This window comes from Acipenser ruthenus, chromosome 3, assembly GCF_902713425.1.
Source record: "Acipenser ruthenus chromosome 3, fAciRut3.2 maternal haplotype, whole genome shotgun sequence".
In the NCBI taxonomy this organism is placed as follows: Eukaryota; Metazoa; Chordata; class Actinopteri; order Acipenseriformes; family Acipenseridae; genus Acipenser; species Acipenser ruthenus.
The window spans coordinates 49,661,776-49,688,739 of record NC_081191.1 but is presented as its reverse complement, the minus strand read 5'-3'; the positions used below and the strand labels follow the sequence as shown (position 1 = coordinate 49,688,739).

Genomic DNA, 26,964 nt, shown 5'->3' with positions numbered 1-26,964 from the left:
AAATCCTAAGGGGTTCAAACTTTCTCGGCAATGTACATACATATACACATACACACACAATGCTGTGCAAAAGTCTTAGACACGTTGCATTTTTCTACTCTGATGCGTTACGAGCAACAACAATTTAGTTAAGTAAATCGAGCGCTCGGTTGGAATGAAAACCAGCAGACACGTTGGGTCCCCAGGACCGGTTTGGGAGCCACTGGTGTAGTTTGTCAGTTTTGGAAGGGGGAAAAAAAAAAAGTCAGCTGTTACTCATTTTCACTTGATTTATTTTAGAACTGTCTTAACTGAAATCAACACATTATTATGTGAACATTCTTTAAATATATATATATATATATATATATATATATATATATATATATATATATACATACAGACGTGCTCAAATTTGTTGGTACCCTTGCAGCTCATTGAAATAATGCTTCATTCCTCCTGAAAAGTGATGAAATTAAAAGCTATTTTATCATGTATACTTGCATGCCTTTGGTATGTCATAGAATAAAGCAAAGAAGCTGTGAAAAGAGATGAATTATTGCTTATTCTACAAAGATATTCTAAAATGGCCTGGACACATTTGTTGGTACCCCTTAGAAAAGATAATAAATTATTGGATTATAGTGATATTTCAAACTAATTAGTTTCTTTAATTAGTATCACACATGTCTCCAATCTTGTAATCAGTCATTCAGCCTATTTAAATGGAGAAAAGTAGTCACTGTGCTGTTTGGTATCATTGTGTGCACCACACTGAACATGGACCAGAGAAAGCAAAGGAGAGAATTGTCTGAGGAGATCAGAAAGAAAATAATAGACAAGCATGGTGAAGGTAAAGGCTACAAGACCATCTCCAAGCAGCTTGATGTTCCTGTGACAACAGTTGCAAATATTATTAAGAAGTTTAAGGTCCATGGAACTGTAGCCAACCTCCCTGGGCGCGGCCGCAAGAGGAAAATCGACCCCAGAGTGTACAGAAGGATAGTGCGAATGGTAGAAAAAGAACCAAGGATAACTGCCAAAGAGATACAAGCTGAACTCCAAGGTGAAGGTACGTCAGTTTCTGATCGCACCATCCGTCGCTTTTTGAGCGAAAGTGGGCTCCATGGAAGAAGACCCAGGAGGACTCCATTTTTGAAAGAAAAACATAAAAAAGCCAGACTGGAATTTGCTAAAATGCATATTGACAAGCCACAATCCTTCTGGGAGAATGTCCTTTGGACAGATGAGTCAAAACTGGAGCTTTTTGGCAAGTCACATCAGCTCTATGTTCACAGACGAAAAAATGAAGCTTTCAAAGAAAAGAACACCATACCTACAGTGAAACATGGAGGAGGCTCGGTTATGTTTTGGGGCTGCTTTGCTGCACCTGGCACAGGGTGCCTTGAATCTGTGCCGGGCACAATGAAATCTCAAGACTATCAAGGCATTCTGGAACGAAACGTACTGCCCAGTGTCAGAAAGCTCTGTCTCAGTCGCAGGTCATGGGTCCTCCAACAGGATAATGACCCAAAACACACAGCTAAAAGCACCCAAGAATGGATAAGAACAAAACATTGGACTATTCTGAAGTGGCCTTCTATGAGTCCTGATCTGAATCCTATCGAACATCTATGGAAAGAGCTGAAACTTGCAGTCTGGAGAAGGCACCCATCAAACCTGAGACAACTGGAGCAGTTTGCTCAGGAAGAGTGGGCCAAACTACCTGTTAACAGGTGCAGAAGTCTCATTGAGAACTACAGAAAACGTTTGATTGCAGTGATTGCCTCTAAAGGTTGTGCAACAAAATATTAGGTTAGCGGTCCCATCATTTTTGTCCATGCCATTTTCATTTGTTTTATTATTTACAATATTATGTTGAATAAAAAATCAAAAGCAAAGTCTGATTTCTATTAAATATGGAATAAACAATGGTGGATGCCAATTACTTTTGTCAGTTTCAAGTTATTTCAGAGAAAATTGTGCATTCTTCTTTTTTTGTGGAGGGGTACCAACAAATTTGAGCACGTCTGTATATATATATATATAATATATATATATATATATATATATATATAATTTATTTAAAATTCGCCCTCTAAAATCATCACTCAGTTCACAGTGCCACTTGTCAATTTCAGTAGAAGACAATCGTGACTGTTTAGCAAGACGGCACACACAGACGTAATAAGGGAAAGTTGCGTCTGCATAATTAAACGATTAAGTACTGGGGGAAAATAAAATAGGCTACTATTCAAGATAAATAACAATGAAGATGGAGTGTGAAAAACGCTGTTACACCAAAAACAGCGAGTGGACTGTGTTCACCCTTCCAAAAAACTAAGTGGACCACGGCCACCCGCGAGTCTAACACTGGTCTTAAGGTGTTCAATATACTGAACCAAATCACTTACAATGACATTTGCACACAGGGTAGGGATGTCACGATATACCGGTTTTACAGTAAACAGTGGTATAAACTGCCACGATTTTGAAACCGCAACCATAACCATTTTTTCTATATCACGATTACTGAGTTCATGGTATCGGCGCGTTTCTGTATTCACTGTTTGTCCAGCGGTGAGCCGCACCGGCATTTTAGAGTTTTGTTTGTTTGTTTCCCGATAATTTTAGTTTATGAATGTGCAAAACAGTGATGCAGCACATGTTTCAGCCAATTGCCATGCGGGTGCTTGCTTAGCATTTTAACCAATTGGCACTAAGCAATACTATGCAAGGGCAGGCGTTCATGGTTTCAACTTATCGCTGATCGCATCAGCACCTGCTGTGAGAGACGACATTTACTGTATTATGCTTTCGCTAACTGATGTGGGATGTTGAAAATATAAATCAAATTCTGTTTTTATGTAGCATGTGTACTTTATTACTGTAGATACCCTACCCCCCTTTGCAACCTAGTGTTTATGTTACCTCTTGAAAATCAGGCTGTTAGCATACAGAAAGTGCGTTTTCACCACTTTTTTTTTTAAACCTGTTTTTAGTGGAATCACTCTAATCTTTACGAAGTAGAACATACAGTATGCATTGTGATTAAATACATCCACAAGAGGACATTTGAATTTTCTTTTATGAAGATCTAGACAATGTGACTGCCTAATAAACATCGCTGATTTAAAATGTAAATCCTCATATCTGCAACATGTGCGCCTTGCTGTTCCGTTTAACTCAGATACTGTAATAAAATAAGTATGCAGTCGTGTTGCTGTTAACAGTATACTGACTAGCGAACTTCCTTCTTGTTAAAATAACTTGCTGTACATTAACATTTTTTTATTTATTTACACGTTCAATATTCTATTACATATGTAGGTGTGTGCAAATGTATTCAGACAACCCCCTGCCTCTAATTTTGATTTGTTGTAAAATGTATAGCACCTTTTTCATTTGAAAATGGAGAATTCAAAGCCAGACCAGTTCATTAGTATGGTATTAAATAGACATACTGCTGTAATATTTTGTTTTTCAAATTGATGGAAACTTTTTATTTTCCAAGTGTTGTAGCAGAAATTTAACTACGGCAATTTAACATTAAGATTTGTTTAAAAACTTTAAAAGTTATTTGTTAAAAAATGACTTGACCACAGTGTATTTCTTTAAATAGCCATTTAAAAACTAAATTACAAAAAAATGACATTATACCGCGGCACGACGATAACCGTGGTGTATATTATATATATATATATATATATATATATATATATATATATATATATATATATATATATACACTGTATGTATATATATATATATATATATATATATATATATATATATATATATATATATATATATATTATACACATACACACACTGTATGTATATATATATATATATATATATATATATATATATATATATATATATATATATATATATATATATATATATAGATATATATATATATACACATACAGTATATATATATATATATATATACACCACAGGGGTCGCTGGTGCGCGGTGAGCCGAGGACACCCTGGCCGACCTAGCCCTCCCTCCCCCCGGGCGGCACTCGGCCAATTGAGTGCCGCCCCCTGGAAGCTCCCGTCCTCGGTCGGCAAAGGAATAGCCTGGACTCGAACTCGTGACGTCCAGACTACAGGGCGCATCCTGCACTCCACACAGAGCACCTTTACTGGATGCGCCACTTGGGAGTCCCTTCCGTGGTATATTTTTTTAACGGTTACCACACTGTCAAAGTTTTATACAGTGACATCCCTAACACAGGGAATGAATTCAACAAAGGAGAGGTAAAACTAAAATAGAAACATTAACCCTTAGTGGTCCATTTATTCAGCGATTATCAGGCGCGTCAGGTCCAATTTATTGTCACACGCGCAGTTTATTTTAGATGCTCGGTTTAAAAATGTTTTTCCACAGTAAAACAGGTTTAAAAGGCACTGCATATCAACAGGACACTCAGTACTGCATCTCCAGCCCCTCCCCACCCCTTGTTCGCTGTATTTTTCACATACCTCTACATAGTACTGCATACCGATAAATCATCTCCTGATCACTCGTTTTATAAACAAACTCCTCAATAATGAGATCCAAGTCATTATTTTATTACTATAACAACATCTAAAAAAAGCTCTGCTGTGATATTCTTTGAGCGCTGGATGCAGAAAAAGCTATCTTGTTTGTTTATGTCCGTGTTATCTATGTGGTGTCGGGGCTATCTGTATTCATGAGATACAGCCCTTTTTTGTTCTTTTTTTTCGGCTTTTCTCGGCTCCTATCGGTCTCACTCTGCCATTGAATGGTTTTCTCGGCTTTTTCCGGAGAAAAAACGACTAGAGACCTGTTTTTTACGTCTTTTTGATGATGTCCGACAGGGTCGGACTGACCGGAAAGGGAAAATTGCAATGTCGGACCAGGACCGCAAAGGGTTAAATAAATATGCGTTAATTATGACCTCACTCTAAAACTCATGTGATCTTGTCCATATTAACATTAGGGTCCTATCGAGAGTAATTTAAAGGACGCAATAATAAAAAATTGGTATTTACATAATGAAATTCTCTCTTACCTCAGATCAGACTCATTCCACTGTCCTGTACCCACTTTGCTTGCACAATTCTCAAATACAACAGGGTCCTGTAAAATGAGGATAAAAACAAAAACAAACAAAGTCAGGTTCCCAGAGTCAATTTCAGATGAATAAATTAACCCATTACAATGACAGTTGTACTTCTAGCAATGTACATGTCCATTAGTCAGCATACATTAAATAAAGTACCTAACGGCTAACATGAGCTGAATGTTTATCAGTGGAGCTCAAAGCAAATTTGTGCTCACATCAGCTGACAAACTGGAATACTGAATTTAGTGGGGGAACTGAAGTCATTACAATCTTCTACTCTGTACTCTCAATCTGTGCTTTTGTTCCACCTGATTAATCTCTATTTCAGTCTTTACATTTGATGAATCTTTATTTTAATCTTTTTATTTAACACATTTTGAATAAGTAGTTCAATATCAAGACAGAAAATGATAATGCCCTCAACATTTTGCCAAATACAGAAATGTGCCAGTGGCAGAAAAAGAACCATTGGTTTATATGAGTAAGGCTTACTTGACTCTCTGTGTCTAGGTCCATGGGTACTGGTCCTGGAACCTGGCAATAGTAAAGAAACATATGAATGTATATTAAATCATATAAAAAGGGGGTTACCCATAATTGAAACTGCAATTAGCTGTAACAGTAACCTAATTAAGTAATTGCGTTTCCAGTAATGCGTCTGTGTAGCTGCTGATGTCAAGAGTCTCTGGTTTCCAGCTCATTTTAGTTTCGCTTTAAAATTCTGCTGCTGACTTACCAAGCTTTCCATAACCTCAGTAAGAGTTCTGAACTCAGAAATCAGGTTTGATGTCATATTACCTTGACCCGGAATCCCTTACATCGGTTACACTGAACCTCCCAAAACTGAATGACATAGAGCTCATTTTTAGACCAAATTAAACACGTAGCTTTTCTCTAGATTTTAGTGTTTACTTTGCAGTTATTTTGTGTAACGCTATAAAAGAACCTTATGGTACCTTATTATTTTACAGTGCTGTAAAAGTTTAATTGGTCTCTACTGAAGGATAAAGGTTTAAAGCAAAAAAGCAAATTGCGTCAGTTATATTAGAATGCTGTGCTTTTTGTTTCATCATAAAAAATAAACAAAATAAGTGTGCCATCCCCTCCTTACTTACTGAAAGGAGAGGCACTTTTTGTTCTTTCACAGAATTATCCATCTGGAAGCCATCCAATCCAGAAAAAGGCCCCTCTACTGACCACTCTGTGCTATGGGCAATAGAAGAATCCCCATCAGGCATCAGACTTCTTTTCTCATCTGAAATATTTGTAGATTAAATATTACTGGAAATTGACAAATTGAACATTTGGTGACATGGGAAAGATTTGAAAAGTACCATTAGATTAAGAAACCTAAACTAACATTAAAACATAAAAATAAAACAACACTACTTCCGGTACGACGGCTGCATTGTACTCTATGGAGGAGCGTGTAAACTGGTACATACAAACCTGTAAAACCGAAATGTTTTTGTTTTTTTTTCCCTAAAAGTAATATAAAAAAAGAATATATAACATACGTTTCATATTAGGCACATAAGTTGTTATCCTACCTGTCATTTCAGTTTGCTGTATGCATCTGAGTGCAGCTTGCCGTATTCCAATCAAAATGACTACTTTCAGGATTAAATATTTCCTTCTGATATATTCCCAGTTGCATTTGTGGAACAAAATTAAGGATTGTGGTCTCCAGCTACATTGAAAAATAAGCAACTAGGCTTGACTGAGTTTGCATCTTGACAAATCCACAATCCTAGCAATCTGTCTTGCAGTCAGTCTACAAACAAAGGCTTGACATTTAAAAAAAAACCAAAAAAAAACACGTGTGCTAGGAGGAGACGTGTCTTGTTTGCTGCATTTACAAAAATAGAATATCTTGCGTTATTAAAAAAAAAAAAAAAAAAAAAAAAAAAAAACACGACATGTATTGTAATGCATGGGTCAAATTGACCCACGTGGAGGTTCTAGGTAGAATTGTTTATAACTATCATTTTTGCAATTCTGGCTATCAAACGCAGTCAGGATATTTAATTAATATATTTAGGAAAAGTCAAAAACTGACAGACATACACATATGATTTACAACGGAAGATTAATTAACCTTTTAAATGCAAAATGGGTCAAACTGTTCTTGTGTTAAGACCAGACTTGATTGTCCACTTAAGTCTTTTACCATGGATGACCACTCTCCTGTGAAATAAGCACATCAAGATATGACAACACGGGTTGTAGGAAGAACACTAACATATTGTCAGCTATGTTTGCCTCTTCTAAAATGCAATAATAAATGGTTAACATTATGAAACTAGTAAAAAAAAATATTATATATATATATATATATATATATATATATATATATATATATATATATATATATATATATATATATATATATATATATATATTCTGGGTTGTTTATTTTCAAACAAAAAAATACAATATACTTTACATTCATAATAATTTGACTTGAATTTGTGTTTGTTCATTTAAAACATGCAGCAATAATTCATCTAAAGTATTTTTATTTGCTGTATTTCAGATAGTTCAGAGTATCTTACATATTCAAAACATTTTTAATCCTACCGACACAAATTTCTACCTTTGCACGGTATCACCTTGAAAGAAGTATGACAAACAGGTTGGGCTGTTCCAGACTCCTCCACATGAATTCCAAAATACTGCCAGACAAACCATTTTGTATTTTTTCCAGAACAAGTTTTAGTTTGTCCCAATTTATTTTATATATCACACACACAGTTGTAGTCATCCCTGTCATTACCAATAAGTCAACATGGGAAAAAGTAAAGAGCTATCTGAAGATAATAACTTATTGTCATAAAGCTGGAGAAGGATGCAGGAAGATTCCCAAGCATTTGAGTATCCCAATGTCAACTATTGTTTCTATTATCAAGAATTACAAGACACATGGTACTGTAACAATGCTCTCTCGGTCTGTAAGAAAGAAGGTTCTTTCACCAAGAACAAGTAGAAGAATTGTGAGGAAGGTTAATAACAATCCGAGATTGACTGCCACAGATACAAGTCAATTGGCTGCAATTGGGACTGGGGTTTACATTTCAACCATAGGTTCGAGTATTGCGTGGTGAAGGTCTCAATAGTCGCAGGCCAAGGAAAAAGCCTTAGGAAAACATCACAAGGACAATCACTTAAAGTCTGCAAAACGGCATTTGAATGATGAAGGTTTTGTGGAGTGATGAAACAAAAAACAAAAAACAAAAAGAGCTATTTGGTAGGGATGTGCTTTTGGTAAATTTTTACGAACGTTTAAACACTTTGCAAAGTCAGCGTTTAAACCACACACACTCTTTATATTACATGCTGATACTGACAGCCCTGATTAGTATTTTCTATGCAAATAAACCCTAAATAAGCAAACAATGTTTTAACATTGCAAAGAATTACCTACAAAGTTAATAATAATAATAATAATAATAATAATAATAATAATAATAATAAACAATTAATATGTACACATCAAAGTATATACTGAAATGTTTATATTTATGGTTGTAATTAAAAGTTGCTAATGAAGATACAACTATATAAATATTGAACACATTTTTGGATAGTATAATGTTTTTAGAATAGTGTTTCTTAAAGGTTAATTTAAACAACAATTAAACTAAAACCAATTCTAAAAAGTTGTTCCAATATTATAACAGCAAGAGAACATTCAAAGAGAAGGTTAAATGTCTAAGGAGATACAAATGGCAAAATCATAGACAAAGAGAAAAAAGATAGCAAATATATTACATGATTACTTTAAACAAGTTTTTATTATTATTTTATTATTATTATTTATTTCTTAGCAGATGCCCTTATCCAGGGCGACTTACAGTTTTAAACAAATATATTTCAAGAATCACAGTACAAGTAATAATACAATTAAGAGCAAGATAAAATACAATGAGGCAGGGGAGCGTAGAGGAGGTACAGCTAGTCTTCTAGTGCAGGAGGAGCGGAGAGGTTGAGTGGGGGTGTCGGGAGAGATGAGGGTCTGGAGGTAGCTGGGTGCAGTCTGGTCAAGGCATCTGTAGGCAAGTACAAGAGTCTTGAACTGAATGCGAGCGGTGATCGGGAGCCAGTGGAGTGAGCGGAGCAGTGAGTTGCGTGGGAGAAGCGAGGCAGAGAGAACACCAGGTGAGCAGCGGAGTTCTGGATGAGCTGGAGCGGACAGGTGGCGGACGCAGGGAGGCCAGCCAGGAGGGAGTTGCAGTAGTATAGGCGGGAGAGTAACAGGGCCTGGACGGCGTAGTTGGTGAGGAAAGGTCGGTTTCTTTGTATGTTTCTCAGGAAGAATTGGCAAGTGCGTGTCAGAGTGGAGATGTGCTGGGAATAAGAGGCAGGGGTCTAGGGTGACTCTGAAGTTCTTAGCTGAGGAGGAGGTAGAGAGTGTGGTAGATTCCAGAGGAATGGAGATAGAGAGATCAGGAGGGGGGAGGAGGAGGAGGAGGAGGAGGAGGAGGAGGAGGAGAGTAAGAAAATTAGGTCATATTTAGAGAGGTTGAGTTTGAGGTGATGCAAGTGCATCCAGGAGGAGATAGCAGACAGACAGGTAGAGATACGGGAGGGGATGGTGGAGTCAGAGGTGGGGAAGGAGAGGAAAATCTGAACATCATTAGCATAGAAATGGTATGAGAAACCATAGGATGCGATGAGGGGGCCCAGGGAGCGGGTGTAGAGAGAGAACAGGAGAGGACCCAAGACTGACCCTTGGGGGACTCCAGTTAAGAGAGGGTGAGGTGTGGAAGTTGCTCCACGCCAGGTTACCTGGTAAGTGCGGTTGGAGAGGTAGGAGGAGAACCAGGCCAGAATAGTGCCAGAGATTCCCAGGTCAGCAAGAGAGGATAGTAGAATAGAGTGATCGACAGTGTCAAAGGCAGCAGAGAGGTTGAGGAGAATTAGGACAGAGGAGAGAGAGACGCAGCTCGGGCAGAGTTTAGTGAGTTAGTGACAGACAGGAGGGCTGTTTCAGTGGAGTGAGCAGAGCGGAAGCCAGATTGGAGAGGGTCGAGCAGAGAGTGGTTGGACAGAAAAGCCCGCTCGAGGGATTTGGAGAGGAAGGGTAGGAGGGAGACAGGACGGTAGCTCTGGAGGGAGGTGAGGTCGAGGGTAGGTTTTTTGAGGAGGGGAGTGATAGAGGCTTGTTTGAAAGCAGAGGGAAAAAGACAAGAAAGGAGAGAGATGTTGAGAACGGAGGAGATGAAGGGAAGTAGAGCAGGAGCAGCAGCTTGAAAGAGGTGAGTGGGGAGGGGGTCCAGGGCACAAGTGGTGGGTTTGTGACTCTGGAGCAGGGAGAGAAGGTGGAGGAGGAGGGTGAGTTACTAGGGGATGCAGTGGGTGTAGGGGTTGGAGCAGGAGGAGGTGCGGGGGAGGGAGAGGTTTTAAGGAGTTTGCGGATATCTGAGATTTTAGAAGAGAAGAAAGAGGCAAAGTCATCAGAGGAGATAGAGGAGGGAGGAGGAAGGGGGGAGGGTTTAGGAGGAAGGCGAAGGTAGAGAATAGATTACATGGGTTGTTAGTGGAGGCTTGGATTACAGATTGGAAATAAGTACATTTAGCAGAGGAGAGAGTAGAGGAGAAGGAAGAGAGGAGAGTGCGGTAGGGGTCTAGGGCAGCAGGGAGTTTGGTTCTCTTCCATTTCTTTTCAGCAGATCGCAGTGTGATTCTTGCTGAGCGGAGTGCAGAGGAGAGCCAGGGTTGGGGAAGGGAGGGGTGAGCAGGTCGGGAGGTGAGGGGACAGAGGGAGTCGAGGGAGGAGAAGAGGGTGGAGGTAGCAGAGTCTACAGAGAGTTGTGAGAAGGTGTCGATAGGAGGGAGGTGAGAGAGAGCAGAGGAGGCAAGGACAGAGAGGGAGAGAGAGCGGAGGTTACGGCGAGAGGTGACAGTGGGGGTAGGAGGAGCAGGGAGAGAGGGGAGAGACAGAGAAAAAGAGATGAAATAGTGATCAGAGAGGTCTAGGGGGTGACAGAGAGGGTGGAGGAGCTGCAGGCCCTGGAGAAAGTGAGGTCCAGTTGACGGCCAGCTTTGTGGGTAGGGGGGGGGAAGGAGAGAGACAGAAGTCGAAGGAGTGAAGGAGAGGGAGGAATCCGGCAGAGTGGCTGGGGTTGGAGAGATGGATATTGAAATCACCTAACAGGACAGTTTGGGTAGACAGAGAGGGGAGGGAGGAGAGGAGATAGTCGAGTTCGAGAAAGTTAGCGAGAGGTCCAGGGGGACGGCACAATACAATTAGCAGGAGTTGACAGGGAGAGGTTAGTTGGACAGCATGAAATTCAAAGGTGTTAACAGAGAGTGAGGAGAGGTAGGAGGGGACAGAAAAGAGTAAGGATGGCGCTGGTGCTGCAACTCCCCTTACACCAACGATGGTAAACCGGGGTTGCACACACAGGTGCTCTGAAATAATAATGAAAACCAAAAGGCGAAATAGAGAGAAAATAAAACACAGTAATAAAACTACAAAATAAAGGTGCTGTTTACGCAGTGCCCCCTAAGCCGTCAGATTGGGGCTCCGACCTACGCTCAGCTATTCTCTATACACTGGGGTGGCCGGAGTTCCCCATATATCTACACACATCCTCTCGGGTACGTAATTATTTATTTTAATTCTTGGTTTATTTGTTTAAGGGGGGCTGTCTTCCCCAGCCGTGCTTGGCTGTTTTGTTCTCTCTTCAACCGCTGGCGTTCCTGCCTGGTCTTTGTTTACACTGGCGTCTTCAGCCAGCGTCACAGGGTATCCCCTCTCCGGCCACCCGAATGCATAACCAAGTGCAGTACTTATGGGCCGAGCAATCCCCCAAGGCCCGCCTCTCAGCCACTCAGAGAGAGGGAAAGCCAACATTACCCTCTTCCCCACCTCTCTGTGTCATCGCCATGACTGACAGGCAGATCTTACGAGACTGCTGCGCTCTTACTGCAGAACCACACATGCACCAGACAGTCAGCATAGACCTCCCCCGTTACAAGGATAAAGTCAACTTTAGCATAACAGAGGCAGAAGTGTTAACGGGACTAGGAGCTCTTAAAATAAACAAATTCCCTGGGCTGGATGAGATCTCCCCAATAGTACTCAAAGAAATGAAAGAAGTTCTGCTGTTGTACCCTTGAGCAAGGGTAATAGATTGCTCCAGTAAAAACCCAACTCTATAAATGGGTAATTGTATGTAAAAATAATGTGTAAAAAATAATGTAATTGTATGGAAAAATAATGTGATATCTTGTAACAATTGTAAGTCGCCCTGGATAAGGGTGTCTGCTAAGAAATAAATAATTTACAAACCGCTAACCAAGATCATGACACAGGGGTTGTACCGACAGATTGGAGAATTGCAAACGTAATACCGACCCAGAAAAGGGGAAACAAACCAGGTAACTACAGACCAATAAGCCTGACTTCTATTACATCTAGGGCTTCTGATTTTCGGTTTTAAATCGATAAACCCACCCCCGATACAAATAGATAGATAGATAGATAGATAGATAGATAGATAGATAGATAGATAGATAGATAGATAGACACATATACGCACACACACACGCGCACACAGTGCCGTGAAAAAGTATTTGCCCCCCGTCTGATTTTCTGCATTTTTGCACATTTTTCACATTGTATTTGGTCAGATTTTTTTGTGGGCTGTAGTAGTATAAAGAGGGAGTCTAAGAGAAAAAATGACACCAAAGTTTGGTGCTTCTTTCATTTGTTTGGTGTGCAAGGGAATCAAACATGCAATCTTCATGTGTGAAAAAGTTAATGCCCCCTCCCAGTTAACTCAACCCAATTAAAGGGATAATTAGGGTCAGCTGTTTGAGTACTTTGGTTAACAACCAGGCCTGATTTGGGCCAGCCCTGCCCAATATAAATCTGACTAACTTTGGCCCTTACCATCAGAGTGAAGTTGTCAGCACACAGGTTCTAGAGGCACATCATGCCACGAACAAAAGAAATTCCTGAAGACCTCCGGAAAAAAGTTGTTCATGCCTATCAGTCTAGAAAGGGTTACAAAGCCATTTCTAAGGCTCTGGGGCTCCACCGAACCACAGTCCAAGCCACATTGTCCAAATGGAGAAAGTTTGGGACAGTACTGAATCTTCCCAGGAGTGGCCGTCCTGCCAAAATCTCTCCAAGAGCAAGGCGTAAAATCGTCCAGGAAGTCACAAAGAACCCTAGAACAACATCTAGGGATTTGCAGGCCTCTCTTGCCTTGGCTAAGGTCAGTGTTCATGACTCCACCATCAGAAAGACACTTGGCAAAAATGGGATTCATGGCAGAGTAGCAAGGAGGAAACCATTGCTCACTAAGAAGAACACGAATGCTCATCTCAAGTTTGCCAAAAAGCACCTTGATGATCCTCAAGATTTCTGGAACAATGTTCTATGGACAGATGAGTCAAAAGTGGAACTTTTTGGCCAACATGGGCCCCGTTATGTCTGACGAAAACCAAACACTGCATTCCACAGTAAGAACCTCACACCAACGGTCAAACATGGTGGTGGTAGTGTCATGGTTTGGGGATGCTTTGCTGCACCAGGACCTGGACGCCTTGCCATCATTGAAGGAGCCATGAATTCTGCTCTGTATCGGAGAATTCTACAGGAGAATGTCAGGCCATCCGTCCGTGAGCTGAAGCTGAAGTGCAGCTGGGTCATGCAGCAAGACAATGGTCCGAAGCACACAAGCAAGTCTACATCAGAATGGTTGAAGAACAAGAAATTTAAAGTTTTGGAATGGCCTTGTCAAAGTCCAGACCTAAACCCCATTGAGATGTTGTGGCAGGACCTGGCATTATGTAGCAAAGCACTAAAACTGAAGGACTTGTGAATGGGAAGTTTATTTTTTTAAAACTTTGACGGTTCATTGGATAGAAAGAGGGTTACTTGTATATACTGTCAAAGTGAGTTCCAGTATCACAGAAGTGCATCTAGTCTGCTGTACCACCTGCATGCTGCTAAACATGCTTTCACTTCTCAAAATACACATAGAAATTCAGGATAACTGCAAACCCATGAATCAAGTCCGATACCATAAATCTGTGCTATTGGATAGCTACCGACTGCAGACCCAATAACATTGTAGCATTATTTTATTTCAATAACCACATTTATTTTTAAATTGTATTATAAACTGTTACTCAGTGAATGTTTTATTTAGGCAATTTCAAGTTAAGAGAATTTAAAATTATTATTGTTATTTAAACGGCAATGCAAAACATCAGTTTATGAGTAAAGGAAACTGATAATTGTAAATGTAGTAAGGCGAGTAATAAACTGACTCCATTGTGATTTAGCAGTTGGTTTAAACAATTTAACAACAAATGGTGGATTGTATATAAATATTAAACTATAAAAGAGAATCCAGAAACAGGAAGTGTTTTTATGCTGGTTTGTTTATGGATAATACCGTGCAGTCCATTTATAAGAATCAACTGCATATAGTGATCAAAACCACTGGGACCAAATCATTCCTATACCAACTAATGTAAAATAATCTGCTTATTAGAATCAAGCAATCCACTTAGAAGAATCATTTCAGGGCAAACTGACTACATGCAATACGGTACTTGATCAAATGCAATGACGTGTACAGCCAATAAAAGCTGTTTTTGAATTTGAATTTGATCACATCTCGCGTGATTAGGCACATATGCAGTGTGGATAGTGCAATGATGCAGGAAACACTGCATTGTTTGTAATCAAACGTGACCGCGCCACTGCATTGTGCAGGTTTGTTTTTTTTGTGTTCTCCGTTAGTGAAAATGTGTTTCAATAAAGTGAATGCACATTCACTGAATACATACAGAGTACAGCAGTGTTATTGTGTGATATGCATGTGAAGGGAGTGGGATTGCAGTGCAGTGAGGAGGAGGCGGGGGGGGGGGGGGGGGGGGGATGCAGAGCTTTGCATCTCTGTTTAATGAAATACTGTGAGATTTGCATCGCAACAGAAAATAAGTAAGCCATAGATGCTTAAATGCAGTTGTAGTCCTGACAGTAAAATACTGTACTGTAATGTAATTTTAATTCAAAGGCCATCACACAACACTGCACGACAGTTAAACTAGGCACCCTCACGAGACAATCGCTTCTCAAGCATAATGTAGTAAAATAGGATTTTGCAACCTCGAGTAAACATAAGTCATAACCATGATCGTATAACAAGCTGCTTACCCACAAGGACTTGTTTTGATGTATTGTCCTCAGTGATTGAGCACCATTGACATCTGTATACTGTATTTAAACTGCTGATGGCACACTTTTGCCAATTGTAATGTGACAGAGTGGCCTAGGACAGTGGATTATCAGGCTGGAGTCTTGATTTACAGTTTTAAACCGGTGTTTAAAACTTATTTTTATTACACTGCAGTGGCAAAACAACCGCTAATAAAAAATAAAAAAATAAACCTATTTCTCAGCTGCAGCACTAACTAACAGTACTTCGTGTGGAACAAACACTAGATCTCTTACTCAAGTTTTGGTTTCTTTTTGTTACTCCTGCTTCCTTACGCCTCTATACCCCCATCACGAAGCTATCGGCTAAGCCATTTCTATCAACTGACTATTATCCATAATTCGTTAAGGAAAGCAGCTGTGGATTTTTTGTGGGCGTGCATACATGCGGGAACTCGTGACATCTAGTGGTCAACCCATTACACTGCAGTCAGCTCTTATTCATCCTAAGTTTGATTCTGCACCACAGTAATCATATCGGCCCGCTTTTAAGAATCATCCGCTTGTAAGAATCAAAACACCCGGGACAGATGTGATTCTTATAAACTGACTGCACTGTAATAATTAATAATAATAATAATAATAATAATAATAATAATAGCATCAGTAATAAAACTAACTTAAATGTGATTTGTATCAAATATGATTAAAAAAAGATTAAGTTTTTTTTTTTTTAAATCTTAACATTAAAATCGCAATTATTTTTGTAATAGCTTGACAGTTCATAAACAAATGACATGTGCAACTGCAGCTTAAAAGATTGAAGTGAGTGCATCAGGGTCAAAGGGTAAATGTTAAAGATCCGGCTTGCTTCATTGCTATGGTAATGTGAATCACAGACACAGCTGTTTCGTCCTGTCAAGACTGAGCCATGTTTTGTTGCGCAGTACGTTCTCTTGTAAATTCTTACTATGATACTCGTTAATGGCAATACTGACGGTAATCATGATAACCGATAAATACGGTATTATAAAAATTAAGTATCATGTGAATCGTTGAACATTTGGATCGCAATATCACATTTTTGATAATCGTCCCAATACTAGTGACTGTATGTAAAACGTAAACTCGTAGAATTTTGAAATAGTTGACAATATGGAAAAGGTAGTCCTGTAAAACAACTCAGTGGAATATGGAATTGGTGGACAAGCGGAAGAGTTATTATTTATTTATTTAGCAGATGCCTTTATCCAAGGCGACTTACAGAGACTAGGGTGTGTGAACTATGCATCAGCTGCAGTCACTTACAATTACGCCTCACCCTAAAGACGGAGCACAAGGAGGTTAAGTGACTTGCTCAGGGTCACACAATGAGTCCGTGGCTGAGCTGGGATTTGAACCGGGGACCTCCTGGTTACAAGCCCTTTTCTTTAACCACTGGACCACACAGCCTCCCTTATACCCCCATCACGCCTCTATACCCCCATCACGAAGCTATCGGCTAAGCCATTTCTATCAACTGACTATTATCCATAATTCGTTAAGGAAAGCAGCTGTGGATTTTTTGTGGGCGTGCATACATGCGGGAACTCGTGACATCTAGTGGTCAACCCATTACACTGCAGTCAGCTCTTATATTCATCCTAAGTTTGATTCTGCACCACAGTAATCATATCGGCCCGCTTTTAAGAATCATCCGCTTGTAAGAATCAAAACACCCGGGACGGATGTGATTCTTATAAACTGACTGCACTGTAATAATTAATAATAATAAGAGTTGATTTCATACGCGAGTAGCTTGGATTCTGCAAGCGGTTTGTCTAAGAGGAAATCAATGAAAAAAATCAAGGATGACCAACTATTTTAAGAAACTATAAAGTACAGTATACTGTAGGTTTTAAATACGTTTTCATGGGTTTTGCATAATCCATGTTTTGGTTTTATCCTACAGTTGACTACTATGAATACATGAAATTTGAAAGTTGTAAAAACATAAAATGCACGAGAGCACCAAGAATATTCCTGTAAGAGATTACCAAAAATGTTCAATTTAAATTAAAATATTTAGATGCTTTATATAAGGAAATACAATTATTTGAGTTTAAACATAAAATAAGTATGCAACCTAAAAAGCAGTTTCCACATAATTTTATAATCCTACTTTGTTTCTATTATCGAGTCTATTTTCAGAGCTGTACTGTACAGTACACTGATGATGCCTTTGTCCGACTATAAAACTAGATCTACCTCAATCAAATGTGTAAGAGACAATTCATAATATTCTATAGGTTAAATACGTACCTTTTACAAGCAATGACCTGTTTCTCTGAAAGGGTATGCTGATGTTTTTCAGTCCTTGACCAACTCTTTTTCTAAAAGAAAAATAAAATGGAGAAAAACCCTTATAGCATGATAAACAGTTTGTCCATAATCAAATTGGCTGCATACAAGTACATAATTAAAAATAGATTTAATTCAGATTAACAGAACACAATACAGCTTGGAGCTTCCACAAGGCACACGTTGTTCTGCATCACGTAGTAGCAGGCCTGTTTATTTCACAGAGACAAATAGGCATCAAGATGGTAGTAAGCTTGTGAGGAGTTTGGCTAATGGAAACAAAGAGGTAAGCCAACAAGACATTTTTGCTGATTATGCAGAGTGCACTACAGCAGTGTTTCTCAACAACAGATCCATGGACTGGTGCCGGTCCCCAGAGGAGTCTTATTGACAGTCCCTGGCACGGCTTACACCAACTGCAAGCAATAAGGCATGACCGTGTGTTAAGATAGGGGTCGTATATTTATAGTGACCAGTAATCTTTTAAAAGGGTTCTTTTTCACTGATGTTAACTTTATCAATTAACTGTCAACTATCAGTTGATCTGCTTAATATTAGCTTAAAGTTGCATATATAAATCATGAAATAAACATCTAAAGTGGTTATTAATTTTGCTTTTCCAAGCATTGTTTAATTCAAATATGATCCTTACTTGTAAACGTACTCATCCTATTCACAGGAACGCTGATGAGCTGCATAGTATTACATGCCAGATGTACAGTTACCTTCAGGCGTAGTTAAGAACTGGTCTCAAACAAGCTGAAGCCTCCCACTGACACCCATGAAGGATAATGTTGCAAGATAATAGCAACTTAAAAAAAAATTACTTTTGTATTTTTCTTGCTGTGATTTTAAGTTAATATATTCCAAATTTAATTAAGGTTACCATTTTAAACGTATGCAGTGTAATTGTCTTCCCTCTTTCTTCATTTTCCATTAGTCTGTATAAATACAGCTTTTAACAGTAAATATGTATATATTTAGCAAATTAATGTATATATACTGTATATCACTAAATAATTGTATGTTGCTGCATACAGCACAAAAAGTTGATGTATGTAGTTATTCTGTTCTTAATATATTCTTAATTTGGAGCAGTTAAAGATTTAATAGATAAATATATTGCAAAATGAACTATTTACGTAAATGGGAGACCTCATATTTCAATTAAAATATATACAAGTATCATTATATAGAACCAGTCCACTGAAATTCTTTAAGTCAGTCAGCCGGTCCGCAGTACTGGAAAGGTTGGGAACCACTACACTACAGAATAAACTGGCAAAGCAAAAAAAAAAAGAAATGTGTTTAACATACTGCAATTATGGGTCACTGAAGCGTTAAGCAAATATTAACTGTGGCAGACGGAGCACATTTCAAATGATGTACTTTCTCCAGTGAGACCAACTGATGTACACAAAAATATGTAAATATAAAAAAAACACTTTGTGGTGTGTGGATTTGTCACTCCAAGACGCATGATGAATCAGTTTTGCCAGTTAACTTTTCGAAACAGGAGAAGTCCAATTGGCTTAAATTCCAAATGCAGGGACTGGCACATCCTGACAAAAGATGCAACATGTTTATGACTTTGATACTGTACAGCAGCACAAGACTATGGGCCTGTTTTTCCAAACTGATAATAAAACAAATAACAGTTCATACCTTGAGATGCAGTGTCCTGATGTTCCGAGGTTCTGAGCAGCTTTTACAGGATTATCCTTGCTTACTTCTTGAATCTTGCTGTCTGCACCCCTGGATATCTGTATTGGCTTAATTACTTCGCTGGGGCTTCCAAACAAATCAGGGTCATCCAGTATCACATCCAGAACAATGGCATCCTGTTCATATGCCTTGACCACATCCATCACATCCTCCACACTCCCAGTTTTTGAAGCGTCATTGCAAATATTTTCATTACAGGGTGCACAGGAGTCTTGAAAGTTTCCCTTTAAAGTTCTGCTACTAGAGCAAACATCGTTGATTTCACACATGATCGCACCAGAGTACTCGCAACATAAGTCTGCCAAGCCGTCTTCCTCTTCAGACCAAGCGTTTGTTAAATCAGAATCACACTCCTCTTTCCCAGATGCATCACTGTTCATGACACCCAAAACCTGGCTTGCAGAGGGTGTTCCAGAGCAACTAGAATTCGGAACCAACGGTTTCTTCTTGAGCGGCCCTACTTGTGATGCAGCAGAATTTACATCAGGTGGGTTGTATGTCTGACATCCTTCCAGCTGTGCTGGACCATTACACTTGTTGCTAATTAAGGGAATCGTGAAAGACTGTGACTTTGGCTTCTTTAAACTCTCTAGGAAATCATCCACTGAGAAGTTCAGACTGTTACTTAAGTTACAATTGTAGAGATCACTTTCTTTGCTGATGTGGGTTAGACTGTATGGTGAAGGACTACAAATATAGTTTGTCTGCTCTTGTTCTACTGGTGCCATTGAGAATGTACTTGGAACCTCACCAACACTGTCAATTGTAGCTGTACAAGGACAAACGTAACTAGTTGCTTCTACTGGTTTAGAAATCTGAGAATATTTAGCACCATCCTCCTGCTGGAGTGTGAACTGGCATTTTGTAGAATATCCTTGAGCACCAGAGAGTCCACTTACTATGGATGCTGAATCATTTATTTTATTATCCATAGTTTGATTTGGTTTGACACTTAAAGAACTGCTCAAAGGTTGCCCTGGAGGCTCATTATGTGTTGATGGTCCAGAAGTTGGTGAAATGGTGACTATTGCAGTCTGGCTATCTGGCATCACTGCTGAAAACACACATTTCTGTAGCGGCCATGTAAGGCATGTTCTAGCACACGAGACAGGGATGCATCCTGAGTATGGTGTAGTTCTTTGACAACTAAATAATTCACTTTCGCTGCCAAAACTGTCTCCTGTATCTACGTCTAGAATCTCTTCTATTGTACAGCTCTCTGACTGAGGGGTGTGGTAAACAGTATCCGATTTCTCCTTTATGCATGCATAAGAGCTTTCAGCATTGCTGAACCCATCTCCATGCTGGCTGCCCTGTAGGTCTTCTGATCTACTATCACAGTTATTGACCCTCTCTCTCTTGTCAAGTAGTCGCAGAACATCAGCAACATCATTACAGGACTCTAGTATTTTAGAAGGCACTAGTTTGCATTCAGATAAAGGACTCAGTTCTTTACCAAAAATAGGTTCCATCTTTTTTGAAGTGCCATTTTCGCGCTCTGTGTCAATTTTCTCTTCATTCTCAGCTGCAACAGCTTTATCAGGCACATCACTCAGTTCACAAGAGAGTTTAAGTCTTTTAAGGAGATGTCTTCTGCCCTGATCAGGTCCACTACATTTTTCAGCACAAGACGGGAAAAAGTCTGCCGTTTCCTGAAATGCAGAACTATTTGAGTTTTGGGATATACTGGCACTGTCCTGTGCTACACTGTCAATAGTGCCTGCACTGCTGCCAACACAAGTAAGTGCATCTGTGAATTCAAGGTCTCTTTTTCTTATAACTTTATTAGTGTTACCCATTGCTGCAGCAAACCAATCACAATTGCAGCTGCAATTATAAAAAAGTGTTCCTGATCTTTTAGCTATATCATACAGTTTCACAATGGGATACTTTTCACCTTCAAAATTGTTTTTCCCTGAAAGTTTTCTGACTGTCCCTTGTTGACTAATGCATGTTTTTCGCTTAATGCGCACATCGTTAGCCTTTGTTTCGGTTTTCAGACAAGGATCTTTAGTTGGCCTCAAGTTAACGTATTTTGCCTCGCTGCATGTCTGACAGCAAGTATTTCTGATCACTCTTTTATCCAGCGACAACATTTCTGAAGAAAACGACACGCTTTCTTGATGCTGCAATGAACTTCTCAGAGTCAGTCCTGCTCTTTTTTCAACAGCTGGAAGCAACATAAAAAAAAAAAAGATTTAGAATTGAGGCATCAGTTTTATATTGTCCAAGAACAAAATAACGCACAAGCAATACTACACCTGCCTAATTGCCGGCCATTTAATAGACTTTATCCGTTTAAATTATCCCAATAATCTTCCTACTTCTTCACTTCATATTTGTTTTAACATACATTTTTGGCATACAATCAAACACGCAATTTGTTCTTTCAAATTCACCATGTGTTAGAAGAAATTATTATGGACATAGGACATACACTTCAGTGCAGTCCTATTGCATATGTAATGCTTGCAATGCTTTTGACATTTTAGCCTTTGAGGGCTAACTACTAAAAACTAGCAGAGAGCAGTTTGCTGAATATTGTTTAAAAACATTAAATCTAGTTGATAAAAATTAAGAAAAGCAGGAAATACCTGGAGGAGAGAACAGAAAGATTAGTCAATGCTTTCTGTGTAGGAACCCACAAGTGTAAGACTGCACTAGCCTTGCTGTCATTAACATAAAAACTACCATTTCAGTACCACTTTAGTTTTTATTCACATGCCGGTGCAATGTCTGGTGAGTTAGTGTTTAGTAGTGTTTAGGGTTTGAAATTAACACCCGCCCAACGGGGGTTAATTTGGTCTGTGGCGGGTAAATTTCACATACTTGCACTCCACAGTGGCGGGCACGTTTTTGTACCCTTAACACTTTGAATGCAAGCGGCTCTGTGCCAGTGGTGTGAATTTGCGACAGACCGCTGTACCTTTAAACAGAAGCTGTTGGCTAAAACAAGTAACTTGAAATAATATGTAATCACAATAAGCACCACAACTCCTGCTTTCGACTGGTCTATTATTTAATATATGCTGTTATTCAAGTGTTTTTTTTTTTTTAACAAATTACTTTTGAAAGTGGTGTTGCTGATAACCAAACAAAACAGAGGAGGAGGTGGAGCTTGCACTGTGAAGAGATAGGACTAGTTTTCCGTGCAGTACGTCAGCATCTCTCTCTCTCGTTTAAGAATTTAGGTTAGTTTCTGATATTTACTTAAATCTAAAGATTTTATAAACAGCTTTTGTTAATAAGATAGTATAAATATTATCATATGTCATTTTTTAGATGAGAATCGCTGTTAATGAGAACTTGTAAATGCTTACTGCTAAAAAAAAATGCTTACTGCTAAACTAGTTGAAGTAATGTTTACATGTTTTTTTTTTTTTTCTGACTGATTTACAATAAAGTCGAATATTTAAATATGTGTGGAAAATATTTTGCTGGATAACCGATCAAGAAAATAACTTGGTAAGTTTTCTGTGTCTGTGTGTTAAGGGCATAGCAGGCAGCTTGTCAGATTGAGTGCCGCGGGACACTTACAGGTTCAAAACAACCCGCCCTCGCTGTACTGCCTTTCTCTCCGGGATTACTTTTTACAAATAAAAATGCTACCACAGAACATCAAAAACAGTTCAGAAAAAACTGGTAAAAATGCTGAAAATTATTTTCGCTGAAGAAAATAAGATCGCCCTGGCGGTGCTGTCTGTTTACTCTGCACTGCAGGCTGCTGGTCTTCTATTTGCCAACCAAGATGGTGAGCCCGAAAGTTGTGATCCTCAGGACAGGACAGCTAGCGAGACAGGAAGATACGAGGTAGGGAGAGAGGAAAAAAACAGAATGAAGACATAAACAAACTAGGGTTTTTTTGCATTCTATTTGTACGGCTTACACGCATCTATTTACATTCTTTAAACGGTACAGTATTCTTATTCTTTATGGCCACACTTTGTTAGAACCTTTACAAACTAATTTTATATTAAATGACACTTATTTAATAGCCTACTCTGATAATCTCATGCATGGCAGTTTTTAGAATTTGAGATGTCTGTGTTCATTAGTTATTTATAATGAACACAGTGGCTCACTGATATACAAATTGTGAATAAAAAAACGTGCCCACATCACCTTAAACAGTGTGAACTCGTTAATCATGGTATAGAAAAATGGTTGCGGTTTCATAACCGTGGCAGTTTATACCGCGGTTTACCGTGGCATCCCTAGTGACTATTATGTGGAATGTAGTAAACGAGAACCAAAATGGTGAGGTTTTTTCCACTTCACAACACCATTTCCACATTTGTTTTATTTGAAGTGTTTAAAGTTAATTTCAGTTTTCGTTTGCTTGTTCAGCTACAAAAAGGCACAAGCAAACCTCATGTTATTACTTTATGAAAACGTGTAGATGGCCACTGTTTACTTTGAAGAAACAGCAATGGCAAGGAATGAAAAAAAATAAAATGCATTGTCAACTGTATGTACTATTTATTTTGGGAATAAACAAAACAATGTTTAACTAACTTATTTGGTATCCTTTGTTTAGTTAATTCATTGGAGTAAAGTAAGTCCTACACAACTTATTCTTTACTCCTGGGATATTTCTCTATTTTAACGTGTTACATACTGTAATGTCTTGCTGTAAAATAAAGGCACACACACAGGGGCCACACCCCCTGCAACTGCTGCTATGCTGTTTCCGTCTGCGTTCAGAGCAATACGGTGGCTTTTATTACTTTTTGAAAAACGAACGAATATGCGAAGGAATATTTAAATTGAGTGAGTATCCGAACATGAAAATCATGTGTTCATCCCAGCACTATATATTTATATACACACACAAATATTACAAATGTTATTAATAACATACTTTTTAAATATATTTGCCCTGCATACACACACACAGCACTGTTACAAAGTACGAAATAGCTAGGATATATATTGCAAACATGTGAGTAGTTTTATAGTGCGTTTACTGTTTTAATAATATTTAATTGAACTGAATATTGTTTTATGTCAGAATTTAGGTAGAACTGGAAGGACAGAAAGGAGCTGTACAATATAAGTAGTGTTACACGTTTCTGGTTTATTCTGAATTTTACTGAAAAATTACAGTTTTTTTTTTTTTTGGTCTGTTTTTACTGATTTATACCCGATTTTCATCTATTATTCAATATTATTCCACTACTCTTTTCTAGGAAATACATTGTAATACACAGCCTGTAACAGGGCAAAGAGCCCAGTACATGGATTTATTTTTAGAACGGGGTCTCCCCCTCCGCCCCTGTGCAGTTTATTTTGTATTTGTTTTGTTGTAGTATTGTTATGATTTATTTTATGTATTTATATGACGGCAAAGCGCCACTGATTTTGTTGTTGTTTTGTTTTTATTTTTAAAACGTGTTCTGGCAGAGGCGAGATTGGTGCTCATCATCTGCCAGGAATAATTAAAAAACCTTGTGCAGAAGGTGATCATCTCCCGAGTTTAATTAGTGGTGTAATTGTTGCTAATCAGGAGATGGTCACCAGCATAAAAGCCTGCAGCTCTCTGCACTCGAGGCGAGTGTGTTAGGAGCGAGAGCAGAGAGAGAGCTAGAAGAGCGAGAGAAAAACAAAACTAAAAATTAAATCTATAGGGTCAAGGAAGGCGTTTGCTCAGTCTGACCTGGGTTTTGTTTATTGTTTGTGTTTGTGATTTTGTTTTGTTTAAACCTTTTATTTGGCTATGTGTTCAAGTTTCTTTTTGTTAAACCTTTTATTTTTGTTATTTAAATAAACGGCGCCCCGCGTCTTTTTGACCTGCAGTACTTCCCTGGTGTCAGTAGTGTTTTGGTTCCTACTTCTGGCCTGACGTCACAACTCGTCCACCCTGTCACACAGCCCTACACTGTATCCTAGGATACAGCAGATGTTTAGATGTCAGAGGATCAAATAACGTTCAACTGGTTGTACCTGGTTCATGGCTTGTTTAAAAGTACAGACTCAGGGCTTTCCAAAGACGTATTCAGTCCTAGCGGAACTACGATCGCCTGAAGTTAAGCCTCTCATCATGTGACAGAGTTCACAGGTTGGGTTTCATTATGAGCCTATTGCTCTGTAGCAGCTAGACAGAAAGGGGCGGTATCGTTGGAAATGTTAATTTCATATTGAGGTTCAATGGTGCAGTGCAGTTTTTTTTTTTTTTTTGAGCCATCTATGATTACTATATATATATATATATATATATATATATATATATATATATATATATATATATATATATATATATATATATAGCAGGTGACCAAACATGATTATTTTGGAGAAACTTTTTTTTTTTTTTTAAACATATTCTCAGCTCTACCACATATAGTATGCCTGAACAGAACAGAAAGCAAACAGAAAGTAAACAAACGGGTCATGTGACGTGACCAATGATGGTAACGCGCAGAGGACACGTTATTAAGTCTCAATCGAGCGCCCGTCTGTAAACAATCATTTGATCAAACATAACTCCAAAAAGCACACAAAACAAACCTGTTTCCACATACAAATTACACCAACACTAAGTCCCCCTTGTGGTGTGTAAGAGAAAACAGTAAAGAAATGAAAAAGGAAAGAATGTACACTTACATGCTGAATACAGTAATTACACGTCCTTTCACTTGCGAAAAATCATTCATCATGCATGATTCGTACTACAATAGGTAATCTCTGAATTAGTGTTTTCTTTGAATTAGTCAACCATGGTCTTTGTTTTCACTGAGAGAATAACACACTTGACACGGGAGAAAGTTCAGCGTCAGTCAGTACTGAGATTGTTGTATCCGGGTCGATCCTGTACGTGATCGTTCTAATAGGGCTAATTTGTCTATCCAGCAAAAATAGTGGTTTGCAGAAGTATTCACCCCCCTGCAAAGTTTTCACATTTTGTTGGCACCTGAGTGTACTCCACGACGCTTTCAAATTTGACTTTACATGTAGAATCTACACAAACTACTCTACATTGACAAAGTTAAACAATGCATATAGAATATAAATAAGAAAGATTTACAGAGAAAAACAGATTAATCTCAGTTGCATAAGTATTCAACCCCTTTGCTACTGCAGCCCTAAATGTCTATTTAATTATACCACACTAATGAACTGGTCTGGCTTTGAAATCTCCATTTGCAAATGAAAAAGGTGCTATAAATTGTACAACAAATCAAAATTAGAGGCAGGGGGTTGTCTGAATACATTTGCACACACCTACATGTGTAATAGAATATTGAACGTGTAAATAAATTTAAATATATGTTAATGTAGAGCAAGCTAATTTAACAAGGAAGTTCGCTAGTCAGTGTACTGTTAACAGCAACACGACTGCATACTTATTTTATTACAGTTCTGAGTTAAACAGAACAGCAAGGCGCACATGTTGCAGATATGAGGATTTACATTTTAAATCAGCGATGTTTATTAGGCAGTCAGACATTGTCTACATCTGCATAAAAGAAAATTCACAATTCAAATGTGCTCTTGTGGAGGTATTTAATCACAATGCATACTGTATGTTCTATTTCGTAAAGATTAGAGTGATTCCACTAAAAACAGGTTTAAAAAAAAACGTGGTGAAAATGTTCTCTCTGTATGCTAACAGCTTGATTTTCAAGAGGTAAAA

The 26,964-nt window shown here is 38.5% G+C and overlaps 1 protein-coding gene across 6 annotated transcripts in view; it reads right to left on the bottom strand.

The window, feature by feature from the left end:
• Positions 1-26,964, bottom strand: part of topaz1 (testis and ovary specific TOPAZ 1) — a 97,174-nt gene that overhangs the window by 56,389 nt on the left and 13,821 nt on the right. For all 6 annotated transcript variants that reach the window (XM_059013369.1, XM_059013344.1, XM_059013351.1 and 3 more), the window contains 5 exons: positions 19,272-21,501; positions 17,568-17,638; positions 6,199-6,338; positions 5,576-5,617; positions 5,030-5,097 (listed from right to left, as the gene is read on the bottom strand). In XM_059013369.1, coding sequence (XP_058869352.1) covers positions 5,030-5,097; positions 5,576-5,617; positions 6,199-6,338; positions 17,568-17,638; positions 19,272-21,501 — 2,551 coding nt within the window. The remainder of the gene's footprint in view (positions 1-5,029; positions 5,098-5,575; positions 5,618-6,198; positions 6,339-17,567; positions 17,639-19,271; positions 21,502-26,964) is intronic.